Source organism: Colias philodice, chromosome 19, assembly GCF_061535455.1.
Source record: "Colias philodice isolate Cphi_HAF_F1 chromosome 19, ilColPhil1 Martin Lab GWU primary, whole genome shotgun sequence".
Classification (NCBI taxonomy): domain Eukaryota; kingdom Metazoa; phylum Arthropoda; class Insecta; order Lepidoptera; family Pieridae; genus Colias; species Colias philodice.
In genome coordinates, this window is record NC_143104.1 from 6,846,018 (window position 1) to 6,860,668 (window position 14,651).

Below are 14,651 nucleotides of genomic sequence, written 5' to 3' on the forward strand. Positions count from 1 at the left end.
AGAAATTATCGTCCCCGTGAAGATTGGAGTTAAGTGAAGCTTATGAATAGGAAGGGTATTGTAATAGTGGCAATAAATTTTTACAGTGAATAAATAATTTAGTACACAGAGTTGTATTTATTTTTATTATAATTCAGTCATAATTTGATCCATACTCGTTAACTATTCTAGGAAGAAATTTCTCAAAATAAACATTAACAAGACATACACAAATTTCCAAAATATGATTTTCATCAAATGAAACTCTTCTTACAGCTAAATCCTTTCCTATTTCAGAGTAAACTAAATAATCACATTCTGTAATACCTGACAATAACATGCCTACTTGCATTTGAGTATAATGCTGAGTATTTTGTTTCAAATTTTGATTTTTATCCATTATAGGAATTGCATTCATTTCTATAAGTTCATCTGCAGTTAAACGAGTTCCTTCCTTTAATGTCTTAATCTCAATATTTCTAAGAAAATTTTTATCTTTATCCATGGCAGTACCGTTTAGACTTGCAGAAAGCCATGGTAATTCTGGACGAACCAGCAATCCAGACTCTAAAATCATGCAGCTATAATTCTCTGCATTAAATCTCTTGCGAATGCTTCACAGCGAAGGCCTCTGATAGTATCTTCATTCCCAAGGAAATTACTGTGAAAAACCTCTTGATATCTTTTATCCCAATCAGCATTTTTATTAGAATAATAAGTAAACTGGGCTCTCGCTTTGGAGGCTGTTAGTCTTACTTTTCTAGCTTTATGCCAAGAAGGAGTACCCTGCTCAGCCCCCCTAGTCAAGTGGCTTTCTGTTAGCCAGTTAGCGTAGCGTTCAATAGAATATCTACAGCTTACGTCAATCTCATACATTCGTAGTCTATTCTATTCAACGCTACGCTAACAGAAAGCCACTTGACTAGGGGGGCAGCATTGATTATTTCTGTACTTTGGTCTAATGATTTGAATAATAAAAAAATCCGTTACGAAAACTGACAAAGCGTCGTCACAGAGTGTCGTTCTTAGACAGATTCACAATTTTGACACTAGAGGCGCTAGTGAGAATCTTTGCATCGCCATATATAGCACTGGCGGAGACTGGCGGAGTTTCGTATTCGTTTTTGATTTCGTATTTTCTTTGACAAGGGCGATGGATGATTGTCATGCTCCATCTGCCTTTTATTTTGTAATCTAAGATAAATGATAATATTTTTACACGTGTACGGTGACGATATTGGGCTTGAGGCAATGCGGCAGACTTGAAAAGATTCAGATAATGATCAAAAGGAACTGTTTTCAAGAAAATTTATCATCTTTGACACAATTGCGTTCTAACAACTAAGAAAAATTGATTAGGAAGTCCATTAATTAGAATATTTACATGGAAAGGTTATCTGAACAAAAACACGAGTTTATCATTTTATTGTATAATTTTCTACAAGCAAGATGTTCTAAAAGACGTATAAATATAAACAATAATATAGGTACTACTACAGCTAGTGATCAGTCTTGACACTACGTTGTTGTACTCAACCACTACCAGACTAACTGATAATTTATTCACCTAATCAGCAAGAAAATATAAGTAAACAACTACCCGTTTCAGTTTAACAATAATACTTATAAGACATACATAAATTGTACGGCACAAGTCTATAGCTATTTTGCACCGTACTATTTGATGATGCTGGGTTTGGAGTGAATCAAAATGCCTAGTTGATGTTTTGCTATGCCAGGCCTCGCCGCTTAATGTAGAGCTTGTGGACTGTATGCTTGAGAGTACTTGACGAATGCGTTGACGAGAGTGACGAGAGTGATTTTAGCTCGATTTTTGCGCGTTAATATGCGCGGACTAGTGAGGTGCGTGCGGAGGTAGGCATAGCGCGTTTATTTTCACATAAATTACATAATTTCTCTATATTTATATGACTATTTTTATCATTATTTATACACTATTTATTAATTAACAACTATAATAATGATATATATAATCTGTACATTGTACAATTTCCAAAACTATAACTATAAAATAAAGCATTAACCCTTATTCAAACGCGAGCCTATGGAGGAGCTAACAAAAAAGTAATATACGTTCCTGGGTAATTTTGGGTCGTAGATTTCAAAAATACACACAAAAAAGGGGTTAGTGGGGGGGAAGTACCTTTTTTTCGGTGGGAAGTATATATCCCGTCATCTGTTCTCTCTTGTAAAAAGTTTGGAAAGGTGGGAACTATAGCTCCCAGTGTCCACTCCAGACATCAATATTTTAAATAGGGATGTAACGATACCGATACCGATACCGATATATCGGCCGATATATCGGCAAGCCGATATATCGGTATCGCCGATAATAAATCAACCGATACCGATATTTTTTTATTAAATTCTTTCTTTTCTTTTATGTTTTTGCATTGTATTTATTCATATTGTTTTATTTCTGTTTCTGTAATAGTGTTAAGGAAGAGCGGAACCTCCTGACACAAGCATTTTATTTGCTTACTAGGAGTGTTCCAATCACGTTTATGTAAAGGAAAGAAATAAATAATTTTGAATTTTTTTAATTTTTAACGTGATAACGTTTTTAAAATCGTTTTAGTCGGGTGACATGTTCATAAACTTGTGTCACACCAAAACCTCACGAGCGCGAACGCAGGTATAACGAGAGAGAGACGGACCGATCTCCCGTTTCATCTCGAGCGCTGCCACTGCATTATGTTATCACGTACGTAAACATCTCGATCGTAAACCTACTTTATAAACAACCAATTTTTTTGATATCAAAAAATTCAAAAACCCGCGCCCAATGAACGATGCGGGAGGCCGCCCGCGCGTGCGCACTTTGTTTTCTGAAAAAACTCTACCAATAGTAAGCTTTTATTAGGTACTGATTGTATGTGTATTACTTAAAGTTTAACTGACTTTGTAAAATAATAATACTAAAATAAATGGTTTTGTTGTTTTTTGATTTGGCATTTTTATTTAAAAGAATACGATTAAAAGATCAAGTTTTTTAATAAAGGAGGTGAAAGTACTCATCAATGCAAGTTTCTTTTACTGAGGGAAGAATTCGGGAATTGAAAAACGAATGACTTCAACATAAAAATGGCATTTTTCTAAAACAAAATAAAAACAATAGGTAAATACTAATGTATTGAGTTAAGATTTCTAATTATCTGATCAGGAAATAACGAATAACAATAAATAAGTTGCTTATACCAACTAAAAAATATTTTTTAGACACACAGATTTTATAATATATAGAATTTCCGAATGTCGTGTGCAGTGACGAACACTGGGATGATATCTTCCCACTTAATTTCAATCGACTCTACCAAGGTATATACGAAAGATTCTGGGCATATTTTTACGTTTCACGCAACCGAAATATAGTCTAGTTTACATAGCTAGAACTCAAATCTACTTATCTAATTTTTTTTTTAGCATTACTCCAAAAACTAAAAAATAACGGTCGTTTTCGGCTGCAAAATCACGTCACCTGACTTTGACGTGTGTTTACCATGACATGTAATAATTTCTCTAAAATGTTAAGATTGCGTAGATAAATATAACACTGCATTAGGTTTAAGCATATAAAAATAAAACACGATTTACTTCAATCTGAGACGTGGGAAGTATAGCTCCCAGCGTTTTAATAAGGGTTTATACAAACAAACTATGGCTTTTCACTATAAACACTATGATAACACAAACAAATCAACTATTATTTCTATTATATTAAATCTATTATTAAACACAAGTAATTCTCTATATATTTATTATTTACTATATTAAACATTCATATATGTACATACATATTTAGATATATACGTTTTACATTCAACAGAAATGTAATTGAGACAAACAAACTATTTAACGTTTCGACTTTACGTTATTGAATTTACATAAATTACGTATTTAACTATTTAACTATAAGATAACGATAGATATTAAATTATACTAAAACAATATTAATTACAATAATAAATTATCAAAAAAAGTAAATTGTTAGATCGAGACAGAGCGATCATGCTATTACAAATCTCAAGAGTGAGATAGAACTGTCTTGTTGTCGCTGTCACTTAATAGAGCGAGATACAACAATTTGAATTTACTAAAATCGGGACATTAAAACATAATAATTCAAATAAGTTAAAAAACATAAAAGCTATAAATGATTACATGATCTATATTTAGATTCGTACCTATTGTTCCGAACATTCCCCCCCGCCGTGAACCACTATGTCCATTCAGGTTCACTTGTTAACAGGTGATGGACAATTTTCAACTAACACCACCATCTTCTTGACCGGTCGTCGAAGCTCGCCGCCTCTTGTCTGCACGCCTGCTACTCGTGTCACGCGGCACGCCGTCGTTTCCGGGGTAAATGCGTGATACTCGTCCCATAGGCCACGTGTTTCGAGTACTTATCCAGTAGTTAGTGCGACACTCGTTTATCGTAGCTTCAGCCCCCGCGTGATGTAATCGCCTATGTACGTAGTCTATGTATAACTTCGCGATGTGATGATCGCCACATAACACAGGCGGACGCGATTGCGTGGGTGTGATGCCTTCTGTCGCGTTTATACGTGATTTAATTTTCAATAAACCATTTTCTATTTCTATTGACAACGATCGCAGCTTTCCTTTTTCCATGGTAGCTATTTCACTTGAAAACGAGTCGTGTTGTTAAACTCGCACAAGTAATTCTTCAGCACGTCGTAAATGTTCGCTTTCTATGTTTTTAAAGCGACGTTCTTGTTGTACGTTTTTAATACGTAGCGATGAGCCGGGCGCGATTTTCTTTTTCGTATTTTTGCTATTCCAATCGGCGTCGGTTTGCTGATTTTTTCTATTTCTTCTATAACCATAACAAGTTTTATGTGCGGGGCGACATAAATCAATAAACTGTAGTATTCTCGCCGTTGATCGTAGCAGCCGTTTCCATTTGGAAAAGCGTTTTGGGTCGGGCACGGCCTCGTTGTATGTTGCGACGTTGCTTATAACGAGATGTACTCTCTCCTCGCCAGTGGGTGTTTCTATTGTAGGTCGCTCCGTAGGCCACGTAGACGGGTCGTCGCGCAGGAACGAAGGGCCGGTGAACCATCGATGTTGTTTATTGAAGTCTATCGGCACATCTCGAGTTGCATCATCCGCGACGTTGAGTTTAGTGGGAACCCATCGCCAGTCTGATAATGTACTATTTTCTTCTATAGCTGCTATGCGATGTGCGACGAACGGGCGGTACGAGCGCGCGCCGGTCTTGAGCCATGTTAACACGGTTTTACTATCGGTCCAATATGTCGTTGACTCTGGTTTTATGTCGTGTTCTTCTATAATGCTGTGGCTCAGACGACTACCCATCACGGCGGCTTGTAATTCGAGTCTAGGTATAGACGTAAGTTTGAGCGGGCAGACCTTAGCTTTAGCTGCTACGAGTGAAATGTCTACGCCGGTCGTTGTCGACGCTCTCCAATACGCTATTGCGGCGTAGGCTTCCTCGCTCGCGTCTACGAATATGTGTAGCTGCAGCGATGTTGCGTTACTGTAGTGTAAGCTGTACGCTCGCGGTATTTTTACATCTTTTAATTGTATAAGATGTGTAATCCATTTCGTCCACTGTTCAGCGAGATCTTGCGGTATACGTTCATCCCAGCCGGTGCCACGCCTCCATATGTGTTGTAGTATGCGCTTAGCGCCTATTGTGACTGGTGAAGCGAGTCCCAATGGATCGAACAGCGACATGAGAATGCGTAGTGTCTCTCTCTTCGTTGGCTGTGAGTTTTCTATGGCGTCAGGTGGTAGACGCGCTAGACTCAGGTGCGCTCCACGTTGCTGCTGCCGTCCAATGATATTGATGATCTCGTTGTTCCCGGTGCTAACGCGTTTAATACGTTACGCGAATTAGACGTCCATTGTCATAGCTCGTAGCTCGCTTCTTTGTGTATTTCGCTTATGAGTCGAGCCGAGTTGATCGCTTCATCGTCAGTGTCGTAGCTATTTAGGAGATCGTCGACGTAGTGGTTTCGTACTATGGCGTTGTACGCATCTGGATCAGATTCTATGTATTTAGCCGCGTTTCTATTCTTGATGTATATTGCTATGGCAGGTGAACACGTTGCGCCGAATATTAATGAAGTCATTCGGTACTCGTCGGGCGCTGTGTTATCTCTGCGGTCGCCACGCCAGAGATATCTAAGTGCATCTCTGTCTTCATTTTTTATTTTTATTTGCATAACATCTCTTTAATGTCTGCTGTTATCGCTATGTTGCGCTGACGGAATCGCATTAACACGCCGGGTAGCGATTGTATTAGATCGGGCCCCTTGAGTAAGTTCAACGAGAGTCCTTTCGTTTTCGCAGCCGCGTCGTGAACTATTCGTATTTTCGCTGGTTTAGGAGGGTTAAACACAGCGAAATGTGGCAGATACCATGTTCTTGCCTCTATTTTTTCAGACGGTGCTCGCTCGGCGTATCCCTTTTCAATGAGCGCTTCCATTTGCTCTGTGTATTTTATTTTCAGCGCTGGGTCGCGGTCTAGCTTCTTTTCTATGTTGACAAGACGTTTTAATGTATTGTCGTAATTGTCGGGGAGTTTCATTTCTGCGTTTTTCCACAGTAGAGGGACTTCATATTTTCCCTGTTTTTCTATAACTCCCTCGTCTAGTGGGCGTAGCGAACGTCTGGGTCGGTGCTCGGTCTCTTTCCCTCTATTAACAACGATTCCAATGCAAAGAATTGTCGCAATTGTTCGTTCATTTCGTCATCAGTAGACTTGACGTAATTTACATTGAAGCATTGTTTCGTTGTACTATGTGCTATTGAGCGTGCACCGTGTAACACCCAGCCGAGCGGCGTGCGGGAGGCGATAGGTTGATGTCGTCGTCCCTTTCTAATCTCCGATGCAATTAATAAGTGCCAGTTATCTTGTCCTATTAGCACTCGTGGTTTTGCTTCTCTATATTGTAGATACATATTTCTTTATATCTTTCAAGTGGCTGCAGTCGTGAAGCCTTAACTAATTTAATATAGTTACAAAAACACGCACTAATTAAAATTATTATGTTCTACTTATAATTATGACCCGTAATCAGTTACATAACAATTACAAATGATTATTTTAGTATATATTGCACGCCTCATAAGCGAAGCGTTGAGGTGGGTACTACTGTCACTTCGCGCAAAACATCTGATTTTTCAAACTTAAAATGTCTTTATGTATCATACATTGCACTTGTAAGATAATACATACACACACATATTAAGAAAAAATACTATTTTTAACATTCATGATATTTTTGATGTCATTTTTGTTATTTAAACTAGTTAAAAAACAGTTTAAAAAAGTTCTGTCTTGGACGTCCGTGTGTCTGTATGTGCGGAGGATTTTCTTGTTAACACGATAGCGACCGAAATACTTTACTAATCGAGTCTTTTTTTTTCTCTTACGCTTGAGTATGCTCAGGAATAGAACCCTTTCATTTTTCAGGGTCTGATTTGATGTGGTTTAATTGTTATTAAATAAACAAAAATAATAATTAATAAATAATTATTAAAAAAAATTATGAGGCGTGCACTTTTGGATTTTCCAAACTATTTAAACTTTGCATGTCTGCTCATGCTTGGCTCTTATGTCATTAATCTTGGTTCGAATAGTACTCATAACAGCTGATGTGCTGACTGTGACCCAACCTTGGTCTTTCCCGCACTGTTCAACGAATGTTAGCAGGACCATTCTGGCGTTTTCATCTAGTCCTGGCCTGACGTCAATGTTCACGGAATTGAAAGCTTTTGCCTTCCCACCTGTCCATGAGCACACACTCAATGCGCTGTGGCTAAAGACTTCTGTTAATAGCAAGCGTACCAGCGTTCTGCAGTCGTTTGATTCCCGTATACAACGTTTCAGCTCTTTCCTTTTGACGTAAACACCAGTTTGAGGTAGAAGCTCGACGAGTCCTGCCTTCTTCTTTCGGTACTTTAGAGTCCACTTGGTATCATTTGGATCATATTCTGCTGGCAGAGAGAACGTACCTTTTTGCTCACAAATCGATGTCGTTGCGTTTCCCACACTAGTACTGTTATCGATATCTACAGCTGGTATTCCTTGAGTAACTTGTGATATCATGTTGTTAGGTGGAGACACAGAATTCTGGAGGGGCTCTATCGAGTTAGATTTCTTGACTTTTTCTAACAATGTTTCGTATGTTTGTGTACATACAACGATGGAATTTCGCAAGCAATTTAACATGTCACTTGTGAAAGATAAATTGGCTCCCATTTGAGTCAAGAGAGTGCCGATTACATCCAACATGTTCTGATCAGCAATTATTCTGGATTGTTCATGCCGATTTTCCTGTGTGAGATTTTGTTCAACTGGCAGATTTACCTGATTAGCTTCTGGAACTACTTCGTTTTCTGAGTCAATCTCGGTGTCTGTTGCATTTTCAGAATCTGAAGATGTCTCTTGATAAATTGAGCCTTGTTCCTTTTCCAACCATTCGTCCGTCTGACGCACACTTTCCACTGCCCTTGAAGCGCTTTTAGGAAGAGAAGATCCAGCTATTGCTACTACACTGTGACTGGCATCCATCATTGAATCCGTTTCGGTAGCTCGATCAATCATGATTTTTTTCATGCTAGGACATCGGCAGTCATGTTTATTTTGAACCAAAGTAAATTGTGACGCCTGTATTTGGTTAGATGATGGCATAGTTTGGACCTTGATGTTTTCCGTAGAAGAAGCTAATTCTACCGTCTGGGTTTCAGAAGTAGCTGCTAGATTTGTATTATAAGATTTCGTAGAACTTTGATTCACTTTTCTCTGTATATTCGGATCTTGGATTAAACAGCTTTTTTGAACATCTAAAAGTCCCTGACTTGGAGTCTTTGAGGTAGAAAGTGATCGTGATCTCTTAGTGACTTTTTGAGGCTTAGAAATGATAGAACTACACGACGATTTAAGCGGAAGGCCATTATCGGCGTTTGTTGTACGCGGATCTCGATAATTCTGTTGATCTTGTTTTTTTCGTTGATGTTCGGCATCCTGATGTAACAGACTCGCTAAGTGGTGTGCAGAAAATTTAATATTCACTTCCTTGGGCTTGTAAATAACGTGAGCTCCGTCAGTATATCTCTTCATCAGTTCATGGTTTTTCACTTCTTGTGAGTACGTGTTGTTAATCGGTGCGTATTGATTTTCATTTTGGGGAAGGAAGTGAATGGGCTGGTTAATCGGGTTCGGTTGATTTTGTATAACGAATCCTCCATTAATCATAGTATGTTGATGATAAGCCTTCTGATCGAGTGTTGGAGTCATGGTTGGCCTTCTAAGCATATCTTGAAGACGTGTGAATTGCTGCAGATAGTCTTCCCGAGTCGGTAAATATTGTTTTTCGTGTAATGTCCCAAGCACAGGGTTATACTGGTGAGCTAATTTTGAGAGGTCCTGTGCGGCTGATGTATTCATCATACCTTGGGCACGAGGATCTCTCTGACTAGTAAAGTTTTCTCTCATTCCACGCCTATCGTCATTCAAAAGTGATCTATCAAGTTGTGCCTGTTGTAAGTGATATTGAACTAGTTCTGCAGATTGTGCGACGGTTGAACCACCAACTAAGCCGAGTTGTCTCATTGAGTTTGGTGGATATTGTAGAGTCGCAATGTTTTTTGTGCTACCTTCAAGGCGATATTTCATATCAACGGGATTTTTTACTTCCTTCACTGCTGAAGATTTTTGTTTAGCATTCAATTTTAACATTTGAGTCAGCTTCTCTGAAATGTTTTCATGATGAGAAGTAGATGGCATGCTGTTAATAATGTCTTGAGAGCGCAGAATCGATTGGTTATCAGCCACTTTATTAGAATTTCTCCCACTAACTCCTTGGGGTTGGAATTTCGTATTCAGAGTGCTACTAACTGAAAAAATTGGTGACTGAGGGTATCCATATTGCTGAAAATAATGAGTTTCTCTGCAGTCATTGGGTTCCTTTGATGGTCCAGCAGTTACATTTTGCGAGTGCGGCTTAGGAAGTGAATGTTCATAATGAACCAGTGGAGTTGGTCTCTCGTTCATCGGGTGAGGCTGAGTATTCGGTTTGAAAGTGTTCGGAGGAGTTTTAGTAGATGGTGTTCCATCCATGATACGATCATGCAGAACGTTTTGACAACTATCGTGATCTCCTTTAGATTCATTCAGGTCTACAGCTGTCATGCTAACAGGTTGTTGATAGTCTTGGCCAACAGATGGAGGTTGTTGTTTACCCGAAAACTTTGATGAAGAATGTTGCTCAGCTATAAATTTCGTTAACGGTTGTCGATCGATTGGAGGCTGCGATGGAGGTTCTCGAGCAGTTAGAGGCTGTAGAGACAGTTGTTGCTCCGTTGGCGGCTGTGGTGAAAGGTGATGTTCATCCGATTTTGCTGGAGCAGTCTGACCTGCAAGTTGAACTGACTGATCTTCCTTGATAACTTCAGGTTGAGTACTCTGCTCGGTGTTCATCTCGCCATTAGAAGCGTAGTTCGTCTTCATCTGACCTTTCTGAATCACCTGATTGCCAATGATGACTATTGATTGTTCTTGTTTTGAGCTGCTAGACACTGTGGTTATGCGGTCAGTCAGGATAACAGGATTAGCATTTTCATTTAATTTTAAGCACTTAGTATTTAGGCTTTGATCGGGGTCCGGAGATAGCGGTCGTCGTATTGAAATTCTTGGTAGTGGTTTTAGAGGCTTATCTGAGTTGGTTTTTGACCAACAAGATTGACTGGCACTTCGTAGCTTTCTATTCATATGAGGTTCTGTTTTAATATCTGAAACGAGAAACATAAAAAAATCGTTAGTAAATTAGACCTGTAGCAGACGTAGCAGTTGACGTTTCATAAATTCCTTACTTTTTTTTTTTGATACTTCTTTAACAGGTCCATATTTATTCTTCGCTATCCATAAATCACCATCTTCAAGATCGTCTGAAATAGAAATGAATTTCAAAGGTTACTTATTTAAGGATTATTCTATCAATTAACAATCCAATAAGAAGGATATTGATCATCAACAATAGCACTTTATTCACCTGACTCATATTTAAGGTAGGCCTTGTAGAATCTCCATGAATCATTTGGTCGCTTTTTCCTTCTAACGCGTTCTCTCGTTTCCAAGGGATCTTCGTTGTTCGGGTAAGTCACAACTATCTTCCGACTTGAGGATTTTTGAGGTATTATCCAGGAATAGGGCACACACACGTAGTCATCAATGCCGTCGAAAGGTAATTCTATGAACTGAACTACATAAAACGATCTTCTTTGATCCCTATTAGTCATTCTCATCTGGTAAAAAAAAAAAAACAATTAGGCTCATCATCATCATCATGAAAACTCGGTTTTCGATAAACGGAGTAAAATCAATAGCTTTACAACCTTTGAAAATTTGCAATTTTCTTAGCGGGAAGTTAAGAAAAAAACACATAAATGAGCTAATCACAACAATAATCCTGCCGCCTGTTATTGAGTTTCGTCCTCATTTTGAATTGATAGCATGCAGCGGAGCACTAGTTTTTACTACATAAAGTTCTGACGCAGGGAGCAATGTCTATTTTGCTATCAAGTAAAAAAAAAAATCATACGGTTCTATAAATCAGATTATATTATAAGGCAGATTCTAATCCTAAGCTATAGAAATAAACATTGATGTAAGTAATGATATCTATTGCCTCTTTCGCCGGAAAATGGCACGTAATAATAGACATTATAATGGTATGAGGCCTCATCTATAAGTAATTAGGCAATTAAGATTTTCTAGTTTAAAATTTAGGTAATCTAAAAAGCCCACTGCTCATGAAATTGTATGTTTTCACTAATCCATTTATTAGCCTAGATAAATCCGTCAGAATCCTAAAGTTTCTTAAATTAAGTGATGTCACAGGACGCGATTCGGTATGCTTAATTTTGATAAGGAATTACCCTCTGGCCTCTACCACATAGTTCTGCAGTTTATTTATAATCCTCGAAAAACTAGGTGAGTAACCACATGCAGTTGTTAAACTCTCCAGATTTATTCTCATATTGACCCAATTTCCACAATTCATGTCATCTAAAAATTCGAAATCACTGAAAAATATTTCAAAATGTGTCGAGTAGTCTAGTGATGTTATGAGTCATATTCCATCCAAAAACGTTTTAAATGAACCATGTTCATTTTACTTCACGCGCTCTACATACCTAACATATTGATCCCTATTATACTTAACATATTGATACCTATTAATTTTATTTCACAACATAGAGGTGAACTATTAGTGGATCTATAGTGCCACAAACTTATCTGACCCGGTGGCAAAAACTGGAACTACGTGCCGCCATTTTGAAATGTCACATTTTCACAGACTTTTCATACGGAATATTTTGTTTATATAAAAAGAAAGCGACATCAGTGACACTGTCACCGGGTCAGATAAGTTTGTGGCACTATATAAAGTTAAACGCGTCACACAATAAGACGCATCACACTGTAAAACGCCATCTTACGGATTCAGTCGAAATCTCTTTCGTAAGTAGAGTTGTAGCTCACAAAATAGTTATGAAAACTTCCGCGTTTCTTCAACAATATACTGGTGACATCTAACGGATGTCGGTCGAACTATTTCATCATTGATGAACCAAGTTAGTTCCAAGAACTTCCGTAGTATTGCGCTAGCTATCCTAACGATATTTCGTTCAACTGTCATAACCTACTATTTCTATAAATAGATTGATTAAATAATTTATAAATCTAGGATTTTATTTAAGAGAACGAATCACGTGGTCAAGCAAACTACATCGATTTTCGAAGTCAATCGAGACTTTTAACGATAAAAGTGGTACGTGATAGTGCGTGTAAGCTCACTTACCTATTTTAACGAACACATTGGAATAATATGTACTTGTTGCATTTACAATTGTAATAAAGATTTATGCCTGTCCCAAATAAGTTTTATCTGTTACATGTGATTACAACGTGTTAATATAAACTCAGCAAACGTCTTATCAATCCATTTCACGACTTTTAAAATTATGACACCTGTTGAGTGGTGCAGAAAATAAAAGGCCAGTCGCGTCGATAAATAAAATGGAGGCTTTATTGCAGATTTGGCAATGAAAAGGTACAGACATAAACTTTTGTTACATACGTGCGCTCAGGTGCGAGGAGGCCGAAGAACTGGACGCAGTGGTCCCCCCACTTAAACAAGCTGTCAAATCATCCACTAAATTGAAAATAGCACTCTCTAACGACACCATCCGAAATTACTAAGCAATTTATATTTACTCAAGTATCCTGCAGATGGCAGTATGACAAATTTGATTAAAATGCCGAAAAGAATTCAGGAATATGATGTTTGAATTTAGTTTTTTTTTTACACGCTTTATATTAGCTACTAGCGGTCCGCCCCGGCTTCGCCCGTGGTACATATTTACGTTTTCTCTACATAAGAACCATCCTCGTACTTCAAGGAACATAATAGAAAAGAATTATCGAAATCGGTTCAGCCGTTCACACGTGATGCCGTGACAACGCGAAGCGGGTGCAGACCCGCCGCCTTTTTATAGCTCCCGCCGCGAAGCGCGTCGAACGCGGCAACTGATACACAAAAATAATCCTTATGGCATGATTCTGTATTCACGCGCGATGACTTATAGCGTATTTCATGTATAACTTTGGTGTTTCTACACCGATTTACATGATTCTTTTACTATAACCTGCCCAGGAGTATGAAGAATAATTGTGCCAAATTTGGTTAAAATCCGTCGTGTAGTTTTTGTTTCTATAACGAATATACAGACAGACAGACAGACAGACAGACAGACAGACAGACAAAAATTTTACTGATTGCATTTTTGGCATCAGTAGCGATCCCTTATCACCCCTTCATAGTTTTTTTTTAAATATATTTCATGTACAGAATTGGCCTCTCTACAGATTTATTATAAGTATAGAATAGATTAATGAAATCGATTATAAAAAATCGACATTGGAAAAAAAATCGATTAAAGTAATAATCGATTATTTATTCACTTCCCAGTTCCCTAGCGACTTAGCGAGCGCTCGCAGTCGTGGTTGAGTGCTGTCGAAGTGCGTTGCTCCGGAATTTTTTTCATATTTACGAATAAACATTGTGAAATGTGCAGTTCTATCTTGCAAAAACGATACTAGAAAATACACAAAATTGAAATCCAGTATCACATTTCATCAGTAAGTCGATTGATATATACTTATATTTATGAAAATAAATTAAGCATCGCGGGGGTGAAGGGGAGGTGGGAGGCGGACACGCACAGGCTCGCTCGCGCGCCTCACTGCCGCCATTTTATCGTAGTGATGTGACCTGATCAACGCTGTACTCGATATAAAGTTTACTAGAAGAACTATATTCTGACAAATTATTTACTTAACTTTAAAACTCTTTTAAAAATTTATTATAAATAAATAAAGGAGAATGGGCAAATTGGGCCTGAAACTTTGGCTAAGACCAATACACACGAAATATTGTTTTTGTGATAGATCATTACACATAACTTACGAAAAAAATGAAATAAATAAATAAATCAACCGGGTTCTTGTACAGTCAAGGCAAAAAGTTTTATTTATTTGGCTATTATTTTGCGCACAATAACGGTATTTTTAATTCGAGTGAAGTAAATAT

At 37.9% G+C, this 14,651-nt stretch overlaps 2 protein-coding genes across 4 annotated transcripts in view; one reads left to right on the top strand and one right to left on the bottom strand.

Annotated features, from left to right (window-relative positions):
- LOC149480005 (uncharacterized) overlaps positions 1-14,651 on the top strand; it is a 340,612-nt gene that overhangs the window by 318,794 nt on the left and 7,167 nt on the right. The window lies entirely within an intron of this gene.
- LOC149480018 (uncharacterized) lies at positions 7,253-13,097 on the bottom strand. 3 transcript variants are annotated; one of them, XM_089707169.1, is made up of 4 exons: positions 12,861-13,097; positions 11,049-11,301; positions 10,870-10,944; positions 7,253-10,788 (listed from the first exon to the last, which is right to left on the bottom strand). In XM_089707169.1, exons 2-4 carry the CDS (start codon positions 11,299-11,301, stop codon positions 7,577-7,579), a joined length of 3,540 nt encoding a protein of 1,179 aa, XP_089563295.1. In that variant the 5' UTR covers positions 12,861-13,097; the 3' UTR covers positions 7,253-7,576. The 3 variants fall into 3 exon arrangements, with proteins under 3 accessions (XP_089563295.1, XP_089563296.1, XP_089563297.1); XM_089707170.1 differs by lacking the exon at positions 12,861-13,097 and having other exon boundaries at positions 11,049-11,309; XM_089707171.1 differs by lacking the exon at positions 12,861-13,097 and having other exon boundaries at positions 10,886-10,944; positions 11,049-11,100.